The following is a 21,573-nucleotide window of genomic DNA, read 5'->3' as shown; positions in this document are numbered from 1 at the left end:
CGCCGCCCTGAGGCCCCGCTCGGCCTAGGCCGCTCCGGCTGCCGCCGAGAGCCGAGCGCGGGAGGTCGGGAGCGGGTGGGGCCCGCCGTCCGCCCGGCACGCAGGGCGCGTATGCCCGCGCCCCACGCACGCTTCCTTGGGGGCGCGGGCCGCTGAGGCGCCGCGCCCACCGCCTCTGCACGAGGAGACGAGCGAGACCGAGCACCCACCTCCGCGCCGGCCGCGCCATCGTCCGCCCTCGGTCCGCCGGCGCCTGTCTGCAGCCCGCGCGGGAGACGGCGGAGGGCCCCGGGAGGGCGGGCCGTCAGCCGAGGGGGCGCCTGCCGCTGGCCCCGCCCGACCGGCCAGAGTCGCCGGGAGCCGACGGGCGAGGCGCGACTCAGCTCCTTGCCTGGAGCGGCGTCTGCAGGCTTGCCTGGGAAGCCCGGTCTGGGTTTTGGGGAAGAAGGTGCGGGCCAGGAGGGGGGCCCGCCGCGTCCGTCCAGCTGCGACTGGGCAACGGGGTGGCTCTTATAACCATAGGCTTATACGCAACATTCACGTCGCTGTTTTGAGTATAAGTCTATGAGCACATCCTACTGCTCGCATGTGCCCATAGACTTATGTGCAAAATAGAAGCATGAATCTTACGTATAAGCCTATGGACACATAGACGTATACACAAGATTCATGACTCCATTTCTGTATAAGTCTATGGGTACATCCTATCGCCTTTTTTTTTTAAAGACGTAGCAAGCGGCAAGGGCGGAGGAGGCGAAGGGCTCTGGCTGGCAAGAAGCAGCCGAGTGCCGGCCTACCTCCAGTCCTCCTGGAGCGGAGGTAAGTGGTTCCGATCCGCTGTGGATTCCTGAGGCTGGATTCCACAGCGGATTTCTCTTGACATCCCTACCCTGAGTATGCCTACGCCGCTTCGGAGGGAAATAAGCCTGAAAGAATCGGAAGTTGAGCCCCTTGTGCAAGTCTAACTATGAAGCCCTAGGAGGCGCCATTGATCTAGTGTTCTTATTTCTGTGACGAAAACGCGGGGCGTTTCTGGCCGCCTCTGCCGGGAGCGACCGCGGAAGCAATGTTCGGGGCCGAGGCGGCTGCGGAGGAAGAAGCGGCAAGGTGACGGCGTGTGGCGCGGCTTTGCGGGGCCGTGTCGTGTCGTGGGTGTGTTCCACGGTGTTTAGGCAGCGCGGGTGGCTTCGTGCGTGCGCGCGCCGTGTGTGCGGTGCGGCAAACTGCGCGCCGTCAGAGGCGCAAGCCGGGGAGGATGTGGTGGCTGATGAAGTTGTGAATCGGACCAGGGCTTCTGTATGAGCTGAAAGCTGACACGTAGCCGCGCTCGCGAAGAGTGGAATTAATGTAACCATGCAGCGCGCTATCTGCCGGCCTTCTGGCATGGGCGACGCTCCCGCCCTTCTCCGCTTGCCCCCGGCTTCCGTGTCAGAGCGAACGAAATCAGCGTTGCTGTGTTCGCTGGTATGCCCTGTTCGGCAGGGGTGATCAGAGACGTAGGCCATGGCTTGCTAGTGGACCGCTGGCTGGCCGGTTTCCCCTGGTCTGCTCAGCAGCTGCTGGGTGCTGGCAGTTTTGTAAAAGATGCTAGTCGGGGTAGACTGAAAGCAAAATTGTTAACTCAGGAACAACTTACACAGATTAGTTTATAGACACGGTTCTGTTGAAATTTAAAACGTTGGTGGACCATGGGGCTTACAAGTAAAAACAGCAACAGACCACATAAGACTGAAGTCAATCCCACACCGAACGTACAGCACACTGTTGTCCATGGGTGCCAAAATGGTTTCTTCCACATGAGGATTCTTCCTCAATATGTGGAGGCATCAACTGGAGCCCCATCTAGAAAGAGGGGTACAAAAAGTAGGGCCTTTCCTAAACCAACAGACTGCCAAACAAACTTTTCAGTGGTTGCTAAAATATTTTTTATTTAAAAAGCTATTTGAAGGGCTTAACTAATTGCTGCCTGAATCCTGTTGTAATATTTTATTATAGGGTTTTATTTGTGTGCAAGTGGGACCTGCCACAATATGTTGCATTGTATCCTCACCCCTAACAGGAGTGCTCCTGCTCAAGGTGCCATCTAGCCATATCCTCCCCTGGAATACCATAAGCCCCTGGAGACTCTCGCAAGCAAATTTACTCTCCCCTCAGTTTTCCTTTTTCAACGGATGCTCAACATTCCTTGGCTCCTGGTGTCCACTGATCATGCCTGGTCCACACTAGGCTATTTGGGGGGTTGCCCCCTTCTGTTTATGTGTGTGTCTGTATTCATGTGTATTCTACTTCTGCAAACTTTGGGATTCCTCCAGCTCACAGAGTGGCTTACACGCAGTACATGGAATGGGAAGAAGAAAAAACTAAGTAGTCCTACAGTAGGGCTGGTAGAATGATTCTGCTTCCCCTCTTATTTCCCTCTGTACAGCCGCCTAGAATGGCTGCCCTATTAGAGCAAATTACTGATACAGAGAATTTCAAAGGGAGACTTCAGCATGACACTGCTGAATTACAATTTACTGAGAGATTTTATTCTATCTGTTGGGCATGAATAAAGTTTGCTGTGCCATTACAGGTGTTAATTTAGCAATGCTACAATGTTAGGGAGGTTCACATGAATCCTTCCCTCCACAAATCGAAAGAATAAGTGAGGGGAGATGTTGCAGGGCTGTGCAGGCTAATCCTGCCTCCCCTACTGATGTGCACCACAGCCATGCCCCCACCGCTGATGCCTACAGTGGAAATGCTTCTCTGCCATCAGCATGTTCAGCCAGCATGAGAAAACGCCCTGTGCACATACTGATACACATGGAGCTTCTCTATGTGTGGGGGGACCATAATTCAGCCAGGTCTCCCTGTGCATAGGAGCATGGTTATTAATTTGCATATAGAGCCCTTTCCCATACCAGCCAAACACACAGACCAGTTATTGCTGTTGTGAATGGTTACTTAATTGAACTGTCATTAACTTTACCATTTGCATTTCATTGCCATTTCACTGTTTACATTTTTTTCTCTCTCTACACGCATATTTTTATATCTGCCAGCTGAGGGTAAACACCTCATACATCTGATGAAGTGGATGAAAGTCCATAGTAGCTTATGCCAAAATACATGTTTTTGTCGTTAAGGCAAGGAACAGAGACTTGTGGCCCTCCAGATATTTTGGCCTCTTATCAGCCCTTGCCAGCATAGCAAATTTGGGGGTTGATGGGAATTGTAGGCTAAAAAATCTGCAGGGCCACACGTTGCCCACCTCTGCTTTAAGGTGCTTCAAGGCCTTGGGGGGCCACATGCAACCTGTGGGTTGTGTACCGCTGTCTTACTGGCATAATTGCCTTTTCTGTTTATATGAAAATATAATAATTATAAAATTCTCATTTTGCTAGAATGCAGAAAGCCTTTAAAATGAAGGGCAACCAAGGAAAAATCTGCAGTATGGAGAGAGAATTGTTATATGAATTCAGTGCTGGGAATCAACGTTTTCTGCTTGCAGTTCCATTGAAATTCCCAGTGAAAGAAAATGCTAGTCATTTGCTTGGGCGTCTAATGCTTCTTCACAACTTGCCATGCTTCATAGAAAATGGTAAGGATTTGTTATATGAATGACTAGACTCATGAGTTTATTCTAAGGTGGGCAACTGTTCAGTACCAAGTGTGAAATGGAGGGCTGCCATTAATCTGCCATCAGAAAAATAAGACTAATCTGCCTTCTTTATTTTGGAGAAGATATTATATACCACTGTGTTCCTCAGTCTTTGGAGAGGTAATGAGCGGGGTACTGCAGGGCTCAGTCCTGGGCCCAGTGCTCTTCAACATTTGTATTAATGACTTGGAGGAGTCAGGGAATGCTTATCAGATCTGCAGATGAAATAAATTGGGTGGGATAGCTAATACCCTTGAAGACAGAAACAAAATTCAAAGTGATCTTCATAGGCTGGAGTGCTGAGCTGAAAACAATAGAATGAAATTTAATAAGGATAAATGCCAAGTTCTGCACCTAGGAAAAAGAAACCAAATGCACAGTTACAAGATGGGGAATACTTGGCTCAACAATACTACAAGCAAGAAGGATCTTGGAATTGTTGTCGATCACAAGCTGAATATGAGCCAGCAATGTGATGTGGCTGCAAAAAAGGCCAATGCTATTTTGGGCGGCATTAATAGAAGTATAGCTTCCAAATCACGTGAAGTACTAGTTCCCTTCTACTCAGCACTAGTTACGCCTAATCTGGAGTACTGTGTCCAGTTCTGGGCACCACACTTTAAAAAAAGATGCAGACAAACTGGAGAGGGTTCAGAGGAGGGCAAGGAAGATGATCAGGGGACTGGAAACAAAGCCCTGTGAGGAGAGACTGGAAGAACTGGGCATGTTTAGCCTTGAGAAGAGAAGACTGAGGGAAGATATGATTGCGCTCTTCAAGTGCTTGAAAGGTTGTCACAGGGAGGAAGGCTCTCTTCTCAATCATCCCAGAGTGCAGCACACGGAATAATGGGCTCATGTTAGAGGAAGCCAGATTGCAGCTGAATATCAGGAAAAACGTCCTGACTGTCAGGGCAATACGACAGTGGAACCAATGACCTAGGGAGGTGGTGGGCTCTCCCACACTGGAAGCATTCAAGATGAGGCTGGACAGCCACCTGTCAAGGATGATTTGACTTGGATTCCTGCATTGAGCAGGGGGTTGGACTCATTCGTCTTATAGGCTCCTTCCAACCATACTATTCTATGATTCTATTTATACCTCTCATGTTTTAAATATTTTATATACAGTCAGGGCCAGAAATATTGGAACAAGGATAACTGTTTTGGCAGTTGGCCTCTGTACACCACCACACTGAAGTTGAAAAGAAACACACCCAGATGGGAGCGAAGTCAAGACTTTCAGCTGTAATTCAAGGGGTTGGACAAAAGTGGGGCACCAACCATTCAGGAAGTACAGCCAGTGGCGCGCGCACACACACACACACACACACCCATCTTTGGGGGCTCATAAGTAATGGAATGAATGGCTGACAAGCAGCTGCATGGCCAGGTGTGGCCTGTTTCCTGGGTGCCCCATGACCAATCAAGCAGATAAAAGGCCTGGAGGTGCTTCTGAGTGTTACATTTGCATTTGGTTGCTGTTCACTGGAACTCCCAACATGAGGTCCAAAGAGGTGTCCATGCGAGTGAAGGAGGCCATAATTAGGCTGAGGAAACAAAATAAACCCATCAGAGAGATCGCAAAAACAGTGGGAGTGGCCAACATAACAGTTTGGAACATCCTGAAAAAGAAGGAATTAACTGGCAAGCTCAGCAACAGCGAAAGGCCTGGAAGACCACGGAAGTCACTAAAGTGGATGACCGCTGAATTCTGCTCATGGTGAAGAGGAACCCTTTCACAACATCTAGCCAGGTCAAGAGCGCTCTTGCGGTCGTTGTCAACATCTACAGTCAAGAGATGGCTTTATGAATGTAAATACAGAGGCTTCACAACAAGGTGCAAACCACTGGTAATGCCCAAGAACTGAAAGGCCAGATTAGCCTTTGCGAGTAAACACCTAAAAAGGCCTGCCCAGTTCTGGAATAAGATTCTTTGGACTGATGAAACCAAGATTAACTTGTAGCAGAATGATGGGAAGAGAAAAGTATGGAAAAGGAAAGGAACAGCTCATGATCCAAAGCATACCACATCATCTGTCAAACATGGTGGAGGCAGTGTTACGGCATGGGCATGTATGGCTGCCAATGGAGCTGGGTCACTGGTGTTTATGGATGACCTGACTGCTGATAAAAGCAGCAGGATGAATTCTGAAGTGTATAGGGCTATACTTTCTGCTCAGATTCAGCCAAATGCTGGCCAACTGATAGGATGCCGCTTCATATTGCAGATGGATAATGACCCAAAACATACAGCAAAATCTACCCAAGAGTTTCTCAAGGCAAAGAAGTGGGATGTTCTTTAATGGCCAAGTCAGTCACCTGATCTCCACCCAATAGAGCATGCTTTTCACTTCCTGAAGACAAGACTGAAGGCAGAAAGACCCACAAACAAGCAGCAGCTGAAGGCAGCTGCAGTAAAGGCCTGGCAAAGCACCTCGAGGGAGGAAACTCAGCATTTGGTCATGTCCATGGGTTCCAGATTTCAGGCAGTCATTGACTGCAAAGGATTTTCATCCAGGAATTAAAGGTGATCCTTAAGTTTGAAATGATGCTGGTTGTTCCATTACTTATGAACCCCCAATGATGGGGGGGGGGGGATGCCACTGGCTGTCCTTCCTGAATAGTTAATGCCCCGCTTTTGTCAAACCCCTTGAATTACAGCTGAAAGTCCTGACTTTCTTTCCCATTTGGGTGTGTTTCCTTTCAACTTCAATGTGGTGGTATACAGAGGCCAACTGCCAAAACAGTTATCCTAGTTCCAATATTTCTGGCCCTGACTGTAGCTGTGAGAACTAGAAACATCTGTTTTAAAACTGAAAGATAGCCACATCCCATTAATCATGTGTTGCCATCTCTGTATTAATGTCCTATATATCTAAAATAGTCTGCAAAGGAGTTTTAGTGCTTATATATTATCCTTATAAAATAGTCTGCAAAGGAGTTTTAATGCTTATATATTATCCTTATAAAATAGTCTGCAAAGGAGTTTTAATGCTTATATATTATCCTTATAAAATAGTCTGCAAAGGAGTTTTAATGCTTATATATTATCCTTATAAAATAGTCTGCAAAGGAGTTTTAATGCTTAGAGAGAGAGAGAGAGAGAGAGAGAGAGAGAGAGAGAAAGAGAGATATCTCCATATCTTATGGATTAATGGGGTTTGAGAAAACTATGGTCCATAAAACAAAGTGGTATTTTATCTTCTGCATGTACTCTTGGTAGAAAGTTTAAAAAATGAATATGCACTAAGCAACTATGATATACATCTCAATTGATGGACATTTTTTCCCCTCAATATGACAGATTTAAAAGAATCCCTTAACAGATACATTGAGAAGAAATCTGTACAAGTTTATGATAGAGAAGCAGAAGCAGTCCTGGAAGCTGTAAAATCTGGTAAAGTAGATTTGCACCAGCTGGCAAATACCTGGGCTAAAACATATACAGAGGTAAGAAATGTCCATATGCATTTTAGAAGACGTAACTGAAAATCAGTCTGGAGCTTCTTTCTGACATTCGACATAGCATACTCACTTTTTCATGGACATTTTGCTTTGTAGTTAGAAATGTATGAGCCAAATACAACTGTATTTTTTCTGAGATACTTTAGAGGAGAGGCTCCCAATCCTTTTGGACAAACACCCATTTTCCAGGAGGCAAACTGGTGCAGTTAAAAGAAAAATAACTTGCCCAAGACCTAAGTACAAGGCAGAGGTGGGGTTCCAGTCAAAGCACTCTCCCATGAATTCATCAGTGTTAACCACTTTATTTTTCCTGAACTCCTGGATTGTTCTACTCCAGTGTTAATTAATCCTTTAGATACTCTTTTAGACTAAAAAAGGGGGTGTTTGCTTACCCTTGGTCATTATTTTAGAAGGATCTTTTGACGAGTATAACTTTTATAAAATGCATTTGCTATTGTTTTTGCATCTCTCCTATGTCACTTTTGGGGCTTAGGTTCCTGCTGAAATAGAGATTCAGAATTATCTAGCTGTACTTCTCTGGCTTCCACTCGGAATAGACAGTGTCAAAGGAATTAACTTAAACTATTTGAGTATAAAATGATGGAGGCCTAAAACTCTTGACTACAATCAGCCATCTTAACAGTAACATAGGTTCTTCCCATGCTGTCTTTAAGAGGCAGATGACTCGTCCTATGAATATTAACTCTTCATTCACCAGAGTCTGTTTCATGCACTTCACCACACAATCTTTCAAGTATTAGCGCTGGTACAATACTGATAGAATAGCACTGCAGTATTTCCAACTTACAGAATGATTCTGAAACACACAAATATGATTACCTGGGTACAAGTGTGTAAATGAATAGATTCGTCCTTCTGTGTTCAGAAAGGCTTACTTCTGAGGTTTCTTGCACAGGTTTCCAGCATACCCTTTTACTTTCCCTCCCTGTTCCCTCTTTTCTCAGTGACATATCAGTCAGTGAGAGCGATTCCCTCAGCCTTCAAAATTACTTCCTTCTTTAAAAAAAAGAGTTTTGTAATAAAGTCAACTCCAATTACTGCTTTCATAAAGTTTCCTAAATTCATATCTGGCTTAATTCTGAGGATATAGTAGGTTAAATCCCAGGTCAAGTCTGCTCATGCAATGACTTGCTCTCCTCCCTCTTGTGCTCCCCCCATACCTGATCCAGAGGATCCTCCAACCCTCCAGGGCAGATTTGGGGTTGCAGAGGGGAGGGAAAATTCGTTCTGCCAGCAGTGTGCGTTCTGCTGGCAGATGGCCGCTGTTGGATTCACTCCATTATTCTTGAAATATTTGTCTGTATTTTCCAACATTTTCCGAGTAAGTTATTTTTGTAAGAGTAGATTGTCTAAAGCAGAAGTAGGCAGCCTTTTTGGACCATGGGCAAAAGACTAAGTGCAAGGCAGAGGTGGGGTCTGAGGCCCAACAGACTAAATGCCTTTGACCCCACAATTTTCATCACCAACAAAAATCTGTTTCAGAGCAATCTGGGCTGCCAGTAAGAACACAAGTTAATTGAAAAGAAATGTGTGAGTAGCCAGAGCATGAAGAACTTCATCAGGAGGGCTTTAAACTGAATCCTACGGGGAAGGGAGACGTAAAGTTGGGGGTATGAATGGACAAAGGCTCATGCACCGCAGTGGAGAGAATAGCTCTAATAGTGCCCAATAATAGTCTTCACAAACATGTAGGAAGAAAGCCAGACCGTGAAGCACATGGTCTTCGATGTCTATATACTAATGCCCAGAGCATGGGAAACAGAGCAAACCTGAACTCTTAATACTGGAGGGAAATTATGACTTGATAGGTATAACTGAGACTTGGTGGGATGACTCTCATGACTGGAACACAGCAATTGAAGGATATAACTTGTTCAAAAACAACAGAAGGAACAGAAAGGGAGGTGGGGTTGCACTATATGTGAAAAATACATATCTCTGCACAGAAATACAGGAGGATGAGCTTGGTAGTCCCATCAAGAGCATCTGGATCAAAATAAATGGAGCAAAGAATAAAAGGAACCTGGTGGTCGGAGTCTACTACCGACCACCCAATCAGGAAGAAGACAAGGATGAAACTTTTGAAAAGCAAATAGCCAATGTTTCAAGGACGCATGATGTAGTAGTAATGGGGGACTTCAATTTCCCTGATATTTGTTGGGAGACAAATTATGCGAAACATGGCCCCTCCAGGAAATTCCTGACTTGTGTGGCAGATGACTTCCTCCTACAGAAAGCAGAGGAAGGAACTAGAGGATCGGCTATCCTTGACTTGATCCTAACCAACAGAGATGACTTAGTGGATAAAGTAGCAGTTACAGGAACTCTGGGTGAAAGCGACCATGTTATACTTGAGTTCTTGGTTCTAAGGGAAGCAAAAGCTGAGTGTAGCCAAACGTATATCTTGGATTTTAGGAAAGCTGATTTTAATAAACTCAGAACAATGATAAGTAAGGTCCCATGGCAAGTGACTCTAACAAGAAAAGGAGTGGGTGGGAGTTTTTAAAAAAGGAAATTCTGAAGGCACAATTACAAAGAATTCCAACAAGAAGAAAAGGTGGAAGACAACAGAAGAAGCCAATGTGGCTTCACAGAAAGCTGAGAGATGACCTGAAAACAAAAAAGGACACATATAGGAAGTGGAAGGAAGGCCAAGCAACAAAGGAAGAGTACAGGCAGGTAGCACAGAATTGCAGGGATGGTGTCAGGAAGGCTAAAGCTGAGAACGAGCTGAGCTTAGCAAGGGATGCTAAAAGCCACAAAAAAGCTTTCTTCAGCTACGTGCATAGTAAAAGGCAGAGGAAAGAAATGGTGGTTCAGCTATTAAATAAGGATGACAAAATGATAACAGATGACAAAGAAAAGGCAGAAGTGCTCAATTCCTACTTTGGCTCAGTCTTCTCCCAAAAGAGGGACTATAACCCCACCGGCAAAGGCGAACTACAGGCTGAAGGAGCAGGATTGCAGCTTGAGATCGATAGGCATATGGTCAAGGAACATCTAATTACTTTGAGTTCAGATCTCCGGGGCCAGATGAACTGCATCCTAGAGTCATAAAGGAACTGGCAGAAGAAGTCTCAGAACTGCTGTCTATTCTCTTTGAGAAATCATGGAGGACGGGGGAAATGCCAGATGACTGGAGGAGGGCTAATGTCCCTATCTTCAAAAAGGGTAAAAAGGAGGAACCTGGGAACTAAAGACCAGTCAGTCTGACATCAATCCCTGGGAAAATTCTGGAGCAGATGATAAAGCAATCCATCTGGAAGCACCTTGAAAACAATGCAGTGATGACTCGAAACCAACATGGATTTGTCAAGAACAAATCCTGCAGATGAATCTCATCTGATTTTTTGATCAAGAAACCTTCCTTGTGGACTGTGGGAATGCTGTAGACATCATATACCTCGACTTCAGCAAAGCTTTGGACAAAGTGCCCTATGATATCCTGATTAACAAACTAGCTCCAAGTGGGCTAGATGAAACAACGATCCGGTGGATCCACAGTTGGCTACAGAATCGGACTCAAAGAGTGCTTATCAATGGGATCTTCTCAAACTGGGGAGAGGTAACGAGTGGGGTACCACAGGGCTCAGTCCTGGGCCTAGTGCTCTTCAACATTTTCGTTATTGACTTGGAGGAGGAGGTGCAGGGAATGCTGATCAATTTCGCAGATGACTCAGAATTGGGTGGGATAGCTAATACTTTGGAAGACAGAAACAAAATTCAAAGTGATCCTGACCTACTGGATTTCTGGGCAGAAAATAATAGAATGACATTTAATAGGGATAAATGCCAATTTCTGCATCTAGGAAAAAAGAAACCAAATGCACAGTTACAAGATGGGGGATACTTGGCTCAACAACACTACAAGCGTGAAGGATCTTGTAATTGTTGTCGATCACAAGCTGAATATGAGCCAACAATGTGATGTGGCTTCAAAAAAGGCCAATGTTATTTTGGGCTGCATTAATAGAAGCATAGCTTCCAAATCCCAGGAAGTACTAGTTCCCCTCTACTCAGCACTGGTTAGGCCTCATCTGGAGTACTGTGTCCAGTTCTTGGCACCGCACTTTAAGAAGGATGGAGACAAGCTGGAGAGAGTTCAGAGGAGGGCAACAAGGATGATCAGGGGACAGGAAACAAAGCCCTATGAAGAGAGATGGAACGAACTGGGTATGTTTAGCCTTGAGAAGAGAAGGCTGAGGGGAGATATGATAGTGCTCTTCAAGTACTTGAAAGGTTGTCACAGAGAGGAAGGCTCTTCTCGATCTCTTCTCCATCATCCCAGAAAGCGGGACATGGAATAATGGGCTCAAGTTACAGGAAGCCAGATTCCGGCTGAACATCAGGAAAAACTTCCTGACTGAGAACAATATGACAATGGAACCAATTACCTAGGGAGGTAGTGGGCTCTCCCATACTGGAGGCATTCAAGATGAGGCTGGACAGCCATCTGTCAGGGATGCTCTGACTTGGAGTCCTGCATTGAGCAGGGGGTTGGACTCGATGGTCTTGTAGGGCCCTTCCAACCCTACTGTTCCATGATTCTATGATCTCTAGCCCCCTGTGTGGCTTGACAGTTTTTACTTTTTGTTTTTCTTCTTTGAGAAAAGGAAACTTTACACATGGCTAGCACAAAAGACACTGGACCTAATTGTCTGAAATTTGGCAGGTTCAGTCAGCTTTGTAGGGGCTGCCAGGTCCCCAAATTCCATGAACTTATGTAGAAGCACAAAAAAAATATAGCTCTTTGCTTTGACACATTTTCTTGAAAATAGCAGCTCCATGGGGCTACCAGGTCTCCAAATTTAATGTATTTATCATACAAACTACGAAAGATATGACCGCTTCTGTTTTCCAATGCAAGTAAATGGGAAAATGTAAAAAAAAAAAAAAAAAAGCAATTAGGACAGTTCAAAAGATCTGGGGCACATCTCAAAACTGATCTGGGCCCGTGCTCAGGTGGACCCTACTATAATTATGCCCCTGCTCACTAGTATGGTTATACCTACCAAAAACCTGGAGCTGGACTGCCATGATAAGCCATGCACCTTGCCTAGGAAGGGAATGTTTGGGACAGGTTTTTGTCAATAGTCAGAGACGTCTTAGATAGATATCTATAGAAACCTAAGAGGGAACAACAGACATGTCCATCATACACTCTTGCACAAGAGGAGTCCAAGTCAGAACAGATGAAAATGATTTTATCAACGAAAGATGGGGTACATTTTGTCGGGCTGGAGGCAGAATATATTTGAGGAATGTTGGGGCACACACAGCAGCCACCATCTAGAAATTGCTGCTGCTGATCATAGAATCATAGAAAATCCGAGTGTTACCAAACCTGTACCCTGGATTTTAGGCCAGGATCTCTTCTCGTTACTGGAAGCCAGATTATCAAATCTTATTGAACATCCTGGTGTTACAGTAAAGAAGCCAAACTGGGTTTTCAAATGAAATCAGCCTATGTCTTAGCATAGGCATGGCACATCTTCATAATTTTATGTTTTTTTCAGGCAACATTGGAGCATGCACAACCTGAAGACCCCAGCTGGGATGAAGATTTTGCAGATGTCTATCATGATTTGATCCATTCTCCTGCTTCTGAAACTTTATTAAACCTGGAACATAATTATTTTGTTAGCATCTCAGAATTAATAAGTGAAAGAGACGTGGAACTGAAAAAATTACATGAAAGGTATCCTTAAAATATATTTTTTAAACATGACATCTTCCATTAGTCCTAAAATAAATTTAAAAAGGGAAGTAAAATAATCTGATAAACTATTTTAAAAAACAAACCATTGTGAGATGTATAGACAGTCAGGGTCTGTCGTGAGATGTATAGACAGTCAAATCCCCTGAATTTGGAGGCTTCCAAGTTTCCTATGCCCCGCCAGGCTGAAGCCGGCAAGGCGGGAGGAACAGTGGAAACTATCTTCTCCTCCCCTTCCTTTGTCTTTCCTGATTTTCATGAGACGGGTTTTTCAGCCTTTCTAATGAAGACACTTAGGAAGGGAAGGAAAGGAAGCTGGAGGAGACTCAAGATAACTTGTATCCTGGCCTTTCCAGTCTCCTCCCCTCGCTGCCTACTGGAAATGCCCCCTTTCCTCCTCCAAGGTTGCTTTTCCAACGTTGGAGAGGCTGCTGGCATGGTTCTCTCCGCACCGGCTGTGAGCGGGGAGGGGTCTGGGGCTGGATCTCCAGCTCCTCCTCCTGAGGCGAGAGTGCTGCCTCCGACTGACCTCGGAGGGATTTTTTGAGCCATGCTATGGTCCCTGGGATGCTCGCCCAGGGACCTTAGGACTCCTCTGTTTTGAACCAAAGATCAGCTTAGGCTCATGTAATATGCCAGCCAAGTGTAAAGCTGCAGTCCTATACAAACCTACTGGTGACTAAGAGCCATTGAAAAGTTGGCCTTACTTCAAAATAAAGATACCTAGGATTGTGCTGTAAACTTCCTTAGGCTCATGGAACCTATTCTAGACTCTCTGGATAATGGCCACTAGTTATATAATACAGAATTTTCTTAAATGATACTATTTGCAAATGCTTCATAAGGGCAGGCCATTATTTAATAGGTAGGACTAAAATATGCACTGTACTGGTAGGAAGGCTGTGTTATATTGATGCTTAGCCTTAGAAGTAGACCACAAAACAGATACTGTTCTGCTGCTACCATTATTCACATAGTGGTGTCTTCTAAATCTTAATATTACTTGGCTTTAGGAATAACATGTCTTACTGGAATTTTATTACTGCTATAGAAATTTTAATAAAGCAATGACCACAATATCTGGAATATGTACTTATTTCTGACTAAATGAGAGATCCTTGATTTTAGGCAAGGTGCTGAAATGGATAAGGTGATGCAAGAATTGGGGAAGTCATTAACAGATCATGACGTAAACATATTGGCAGCTCAGCACTTTGAATCCCAGCAGGTAAATGAAGTTACCTGATTGGAATAAATTGTGCAAATATTTTTCTGTTAAAAATGATTTGGCTGAGTTGATGTATGCTTTTAGGTGCTGGAGAACAAGTGGAGCAATGAACTGAAACAAACTGCAGCAATCCAGAAACAGGAGTATCAGGAATGGGTGATAAAACTTCACGAGGACCTAAAAAATCCCAACAGCACTATTGGGTATCCTGCTTTCCTTATGTTTACTTCTTTGTTACCAATTAGGTGTACTCATGCAACTGATTAGCCAGTGGAATAGAGAATCTTCACTTTACGTTCAAAGGCATATTGTGGGTGAGAGAAACACACAATGAATGTTGCAATATCTGTTATGGCATGATTGGGATATCAGGTGGTTGGGATTTGGCCCCAGGGCCTGAGGTTCTGCACCCCTGCTTTAGACAGTAGCGTGCGAGAGCATATTGGTTCTGTACAAGAAAGGTTCCTTGAGCTTGAAAGTCACTTAGCCAAACCCAGTGTCCAATATAAAGACACTTTTATTAGGATCAGGACAGGGGAGAGTAAGAATAATAGGAAATCAAACAACACAAAAACAAATCAAAGGTAACTTCAAGCTTGCATATACATTTCAAATTCTAGTAAGGTGCTAAATGATGTGCTCACAAATATGAAGGTAAAGCTTCTTGAAATCCAAAAAGTGAACAGTTTTGATAGGGTAGGAGAATTTCAATGATGCCATCTGGTGGAAGGGAGACTGAGGGGAAATTATTTACCCAATCAGTGCTTGGAGGCAGGAAAGGGAGTCCAGATTCCATCTAACATTAGAGGATTTTCCCTATCAATTACGTTTACTCTGTATCTGTGTGTATACGCATGTTCTCTCTCTCTCTCTCTCTCTCTCTCTCTCTCTCTCTGTGTGTGTGTGTGTGTGTGTGTGTGTGTATGCATGCATGTTCTCTGTATGCCTGCATGCTTTTTCTGTGTGTCCATCTGTGTGTGTGTGTGTGTGTGTGAGTGTGCGTGCGCTTGTTCTCTGTGCATGTTCTCTCTCTCTCTCTCTGTATTCTCTCTCTGTGTGTGTGTGTGTGTGTGTGTGTTTGGGTATATGTACGTGAGTGCATTTTCTCTGGGTGACCCCTGGATTAGAATTTTCATCTAGGCATTGAAATACTACTTTCTTAAATCAATTTAATAAATATGGAGGTGGGGGACAGCCAGGAAGCCATCTTAATTTGTTTTGTCTCTTCTTTGTTTCAGTGATGAAATAAAAGTTCAGCCTAATCAGTGGCGGGAATCTATAGAAGGAAATGGAGGCCTCTTTGAAGACCAGAGGCAGTTAGAAGAAAGTTTCACTATCCATTTGGGTAAGAGAAATGCTGAAAGCTTAGAGCAGGAGTGCTGAACCTCTTTCTGCCCAAGGGCAGAATGCAAGTTTTTTCAAACTCTTGGGGGCTGCATTCTAGTTGTGGGCTGATTTTGTGTGTACAATGGGTTGGATCCAGACTAAGTTAGCCATGTTTTAGTGCAGGGGTGTCAAACCACCTTTAACCTGAGGTCTGAATCAATTTCGGAGTTGTGGGTGGGACTGAAGGCAAAAGGGATAAAGCTGCGTAGTGATACGTGGTTGTTATTCACGGCTGTTAGTTTTCCTTGTGTGTTTGCACAAGCTTTGTTGCTTAGAGTTGTATTCCATGACATTTAGATGCCTACACGAAGTGGCAGAAAATTTGACCGCACTTATGTAGAAGAGTATTGTTGTCAAGTTTCACACAGAAGGCATAATTAACTCCCACTAAACTTTATTTAGAGTGAGGGATTTCTCATGGATGCTGGTCCATGGGGAAAAAATCCAAAATCCACAGTTGGGCAATACCGTTTTTAGGACCAACCAAAATTCCCACAAAATTGTGCAAGCTTTCGAGTTCTTCCAGAGCCCTTCATCAATCTGGCAAGGGACAGGGAAAGAAAAAAAGTCCAAAAATTTGGTCAGGATAGATTCAGTCTCAAAATGGAGATGTACAGTCTGAATGAATTACTCAGTGGTAGGGATGTAACCAGACAATGATTTTCTACCATGTGAAGAGAGACTTTGCTATGCCTTCCCCTGATGCTGTGGTCTCAGAGGAAGAATCTGATTCAGAGATAGAAGAATCTCATTTAGCGCCTAGTGGAATGCCAGGGTGCTCGGGTTTCGTGCCTGCCTGCTTTCACAGAAGAACGCTATCAGGGAGGAAGCTCTTCCTTCTCCTCCACAGCCAAAGCTAGCTTGAGAAAAAGCAGCTGAGTTGCCTCAGCCTGAGGAATATTCTTTGGTTAGAAGCCAAGGGGCAGAATTGGCCAAAGAAATGCCATGCCCAAAGTTGTCACCTAGGCAACCCTGGGAGCTGAAAATAGAGGAGGAAAGATGTCTAGTTAGACAGAATTTTCTACTTCAGGCTAAGATTTCCCATAGGGCTAGATTGTCAAACAAGGAACTCTAGTCACCCTACCCCCTCATAAAAGCTGGTGCGGAGGCAAAAGAGGTTTGTGGGTACAACGCAATTGATCCTGGACACTTTTTTGCTTGAACCTTGAATTTTTTCATGTCTTGAATCCCATGCCTTGGGACCCTGTCTTGGATTAAACCGCTGGACTCTATTTCTGGCTTCTGTTCTGATTATCTGAGTTTATTTGAACTTGAGCTCACAAAGTACTCTGATCTATGGACTCTGGTGAGGTGCCTCTATTCATGTTCTGCTGTAATAAAGGTGTACGCTGTTTCTCTAACATGTGTTTGGCTGCAGATGTTGCGAGAGAGCTGGGCCTAACACCTTGCACTGAGGGTTCCATCCCCTCCATAAGGCTCACAGTTTGGCCTCAGTTGACTTTTTTACCTAGTCTGCCACCTAATATTAATCCCTGGGTTTATTAATGTAAGGGCTGTCGTGTTTCTCTGCACTTCTGTTTTATGCTGCCTCCTTCCCAAAATGCATTCCTCGGTGTAATCTGATACCTCCAACACCTACCACAGACATTCATTCAGACTGCAAATATCCATTTTGAAACTGGGATATCTAAACTGCAGACCTCATGGCCATAAGTCCTGGCTAAATTTTTGGACTTTGTTTCTTCCCTAGGAAGGATTTTTTGCAGGGACTATTTTATTTTTCACTAGAACCTTGAGATCCACCAATTGGAGCAGAATGCAGAAGACATAGACTTAGAATTAAAGTATTCTAAGCCCATGAGCTTGTTTTGAATATCAGAACTGAACAAAGCTCATGGTCCTTCCACACAAAAATCCATTCCTGATCGCTCCAAACTTTTTCCATTTCAGCAATATAATTTGAGGATTTCTGTTCTGGAAAACCTGAAAGAAAGCTTGCATAATTTTGTGGAATTTGGGTTGGTCCTAATAAAGGTATTGCCCAATTGTGCATTGTTGGTATGACTTAATTCATTGGCTAAAAACCCTGAAAGGTGGGAGCATACTATTTTTGCTTACAAAACAGAAGGTCAGAATAGTGACTTTGCATTTTGTCTCGTATCTCAGGTTCTACAAGGGCTAGAGACTTGGGTTTTTTTAAAAAAGGAAAGGATTCTGGGGAATATGGTTCCTCTGTTGGGGGGACAGTGTCAGCTGACCCCCCCTTTTGCCCCTCCCTGCAGACACCCATGCTCACAGGGTAGGGCTTCCTCACACAGGCTGTTGTTGCTGATATCTCTCGCAGCTCCCAGGTCTGATGGCAGGTGGAAGAGACAAAGGAGTATAAGCTTGTCCACCTAGGTTCCAACTAAACACTGCAGTCCAGATGATGTGACTCGACAGTAGTAAATTAATGTTTATGCCACTCGTGAGGCTGCCTATCTGCCCTGTGTTGTAGACCACATCCTCTTAGGATTATGTGATGCACGGCCCCTTGTTTTTTATGGTCATGGCCCCCCTCCTCACATCATAACATTATCACTCAATACATTGTAGATAATTTTGCACATTTCAGTTGTCTTTTCCTTTTTGAAGTCATTCTGTTGTGTTATGCAAAATGGGACAGTGCCACTCATTCTTCCTGACATACAGTTTGGCTCATTTGATTATAAAGATGGAGAAAAATGATCAGAGTTCCAAAATATTTTTTACTGTGCTGCTGTTTTATTTATTTTTAACTGGTCTATGTTTTTAAATAACCTTGTGTGCTGTCAGATTTTTCTTTTATAATTTTGCATTTCAAATGTATTATATATTTTTATGTTTTTTATTATTATGTAATAACGGCCTAGTAAAGATCATGCTCTAAGAAATGGCCTGTAAATAAATATAAAATAAGTTTACCACACTACAGTTAGGAGCTGCTCACCAAAGGAACATTTTTTATTGTAACCAAGTGTTGTGAATTGTAAAGTAAGGCAGAAAAGTACCTAAGAACCTCTTCCTTGTTATTCATTCTTATTTAACTAGGGCCTGGGGCAGAGATAATGATCTACATCTGCACCAGGCCTAATGTTTAGACCAGGGGTTGGGAATATGTGGCCCATGAGCCAAATGCAGACCTCCAGACATCCCATTGCAGACCTTCAGACTCTCCGCAAGCCACATCAGTAACTCGACCCATTTTGGCTCTGGCCACACTCACTATTGGAATGTGGACCCCAACAGGTTTTGACTTAGGGAATGTGGACCATGACAGCAAAAAGGTTCCCCACTCCTAATCTATTGTCACATGGAACTAGACAAGTTAATACATTTTGTGTTGCATGCAATGGTATCTGTCTGCCAATGGAATAGACACCACTGGTGGAACAAATTTTCCCCTCCCTCCTGCAGCGGGGCATAAATGGGATATAAATGTAATAATAAAATAAACATGTCCAAAATGTTGGCTAAATAGCAGACTGACTGTGAAAAAAATATTGCAAACACATTCCTGCTTTCATAAGAGCTCAGAAACTTAACTCCCTGTGGCGATCTGATGTGGAAAGGGGGGGGGGGTTCTCCTGTGGGCCAGCAACATCAGCAGACCCACTCCAGAAAGGGTGCTGACATAGGGAACGAAGAAACAAGGATTTCTGCTGCAAAGTCCCTTTGGATACTTGCTAGCAATGGCTGGGAGGACTGAGAGGGACTGAGGGAGAAACAAGCTATGGCAAGCCACTGAGCGGACAATAGCCTGTTAGGAGTAACAGACAAGCCACCCTCCCACCGTGGTTTATACTCAAGGTGTCTTAGTGTGACGTGTGAACTCGCCCTGTGCCTTCTGCCAAGGAGGCAATAGAGGGCTTGAATTTCTAAATATTTATTGTGGATCTCTTCTAACCAAGTAAATATAAGCACATGACTGTCATATAGGGCAAGAACTATGTTAGAAACCACTTTTTGCTTTTTTGTTTGTTGTATATGTTGAATAATAAACATCCATCTTGGTTAAGTAAACCTGAATTCAGATCTGAGGGCATTCTACTAACCCAGCCTTCCCCAACCTGGTACCTTTCAGATGTGTTGGAGTCCAATTGCCCGCATCCCCCACCCAGCATGGAGGATTGTAGTCCAACACATCTGGGAACTGTAATCCAACAGATCTGCAGGGCACCAGGTTGCAGAAGGTTGGCTTAGCCTTATCTCATTTTATATGAATGCCTTGTTGTATCAGCCAAGTTACTAAGATAATATATGTGGGTTAACTCTTTGGGGAGAGAGGATGAGTGGCTATAGATTGGAAGCTGGCAGAATTATGACTAGTTATTAAGGCTGATTTCTAAATCAAACTTATCTACTCCTGAAAATAATTCCTTTTGCCTCCTCAATATGTGGGAGCAGGTACTGATTGTGTGTTTTAGTGTATATTTAGTCCCAACAGTAAAGTGAGAGTAACTAAACATCCATATAATTCAGTTTACCAGCGGATCCCTGAGGTGCTTTCAGCTCCTTTTGCCTCCCACCCCTTCGTTTTACCCTGTCTAGGAGCACAATTAAAAACCATGCATAATCTGAGATTACTGAGGGCAGATATGCTGGACTTCTGCAAGCACAAGCGCAATCATCGCAGTGGTGTCAAACTCCACAGGCTTCAAACCGCACTGTCACTTTATTCAACTTCTCTTTGTGGCCTGGTCTTGTTAGTGGATAATCGCATCAGTTCATACAGTGGGATCAAAAGAGGTAAGTCCTCATTGAATTGGATTTCTTCTTGTCCAGTTGGGATCTAAAGTTATAATAACATTTACTCCTGTGCCCAATCTGAAAAATAACGAATGATTTTACGACAGTTTATCAGCCCACCTGTATGGGCTGTTGTGTATAGATGACAATTTCCAGAGGGGTAGCAAAAACAACTAAAAGTCCTGTGATACACTCTACAATAAATCTGTTACTCTTAATATGTCACAAGACTCCTTGCTTAATATGTCACAAGACTCCTTGCACAAGAAATCTATCTCTTGTGTATAGATCAGTGCTCAGGTTTATAATAATTACATAAAACCCTAATGGAACAGTCTTAACAGCAGATCCCTCTTACCATGACTGTGAGCTCTGTCCTCACGTGGGTTATCTGATGGGGCTGTCTCAGTTTGTCATCAGCCCATCACATAAAGCAGGGCATACCCTTGATTTGGTTTTTGCTTCAAGCTGTGAGATGAGTAGTCTGAAAATTGGGGGTCCAAGTAACCCCATTGTCATGGTCAGATCAGTTCCTGGTGAGACTTGAACTTATGGCATTACTTCCCTCCTGTGGGGGTGGGGGATGAATTCGGGTGGTCTGCCTCAGGAGACTGATGGAATCCAATTGATTTCTGAAAGCTCTTGGGGATTTTCCAGCGGAGAAAGCTGGTGATCCAGCCGAGGCCCTAGTCTCACTGTGAAGCAGTGGGAGGCGGTGGGCGATCGACTTCATTGCAGCTGAGTGCCTCCTCTGGCACTGTGGAGCCTGCTCTGCTCCTTGGTACACTAGGGAGCTACAGTCAAGGAAACAGGCTGGATGTCAGCTAGAGCGCAAATGGTGCAAGACTCGAAGATGACCGAGCATGCTCTAGAGCACATAATTGTACCTATTGCACAGCAGTGTAGGCAGCAAAGAAGGCTTACTTTGCTGCCTCCATTGTGTCTTCGAGTAGCTGTCCAGCGGAGATCTTCTGGGTGGTCTAGGGGCTCTTAACACTCACCCCAACAAATGGGGCCCTGGTCCCCTCAAGGACCCGCTGTGACCTTTTTGCATCGCACTTTGAGGACAAAATCACTTGTCTCCGCAGCAAACCTGACGCTGTTGTTAGTGCAGTTCCAGTTGAGGTGTCTGACGCCACCATCTGCCCAATTTTGTGGGATCAGTTCCAGTTGTTGCGGCCTGATGACATGGACAAGGTGCTTGCAGGAATGCAACCGACCACATGCCCTCTCAATCCCTGCCACTCCTGGCTAATAAAACCTAGCCGAGGGGGTATGACTGGGTGGGTCCAGGGTGTGGTGAATGCTTCTCTGTGGGGAAGAGGTGGTTCCTGCTGTCCTTAAGGAGGCAGTAGTGCAACCATTCCTGAAGAAGCCCACTCTGTA

General features: G+C 44.4%; 2 protein-coding genes across 15 annotated transcripts in view; one reads left to right on the top strand and one right to left on the bottom strand.

Annotated features, from left to right (window-relative positions):
* Positions 1 to 290, bottom strand: part of RAD51AP1 (RAD51 associated protein 1) — a 31,740-nt gene extending 31,450 nt beyond the window's left edge. For all 7 annotated transcript variants that reach the window (XR_014792524.1, XR_014792522.1, XR_014792523.1 and 4 more), the window contains exon 1: positions 210 to 290. Coding sequence is in view for 3 of the 7 variants with exons in the window: in XM_084860011.1 (XP_084716137.1) it covers positions 210 to 229 (20 nt within the window). In the remaining 4 variants the exon portion in view is untranslated. The remainder of the gene's footprint in view (positions 1 to 209) is intronic.
* A 405-nt stretch (positions 291 to 695) lies between these two features.
* Positions 696 to 21,573, top strand: part of FERRY3 (FERRY endosomal RAB5 effector complex subunit 3) — a 53,868-nt gene continuing 32,990 nt past the window's right edge. For 3 of the 8 annotated variants that reach the window (XR_014792521.1, XM_084860007.1, XM_084860003.1), the window contains exons 1-8: positions 1,039 to 1,107; positions 3,387 to 3,583; positions 6,948 to 7,093; positions 12,646 to 12,827; positions 13,974 to 14,073; positions 14,158 to 14,276; positions 15,312 to 15,418; positions 19,990 to 20,187. Coding sequence is in view for 7 of the 8 variants with exons in the window: in XM_084860007.1 (XP_084716133.1) it covers positions 1,067 to 1,107; positions 3,387 to 3,583; positions 6,948 to 7,093; positions 12,646 to 12,827; positions 13,974 to 14,073; positions 14,158 to 14,276; positions 15,312 to 15,418; positions 19,990 to 20,187 (1,090 nt within the window). In the remaining variant the exon portion in view is untranslated. Of the gene's footprint in view, positions 820 to 1,038; positions 1,153 to 3,386; positions 3,584 to 6,947; positions 7,094 to 12,645; positions 12,828 to 13,973; positions 14,074 to 14,157; positions 14,277 to 15,311; positions 15,419 to 19,989; positions 20,188 to 21,573 lie in introns of those variants that run through there. The other 5 variants (XM_084860008.1, XM_084860005.1, XM_084860010.1 and 2 more) reach the window with 3 other exon arrangements.

Source organism: Heloderma suspectum, chromosome 5 (genome assembly GCF_057233095.1).
Source record: "Heloderma suspectum isolate Gila_16-S chromosome 5, 16-S_ref, whole genome shotgun sequence".
Lineage (NCBI taxonomy): Eukaryota > Metazoa > Chordata > Lepidosauria > Squamata > Helodermatidae > Heloderma > Heloderma suspectum.
This window is presented reverse-complemented; position numbering and strand designations above follow the sequence as displayed.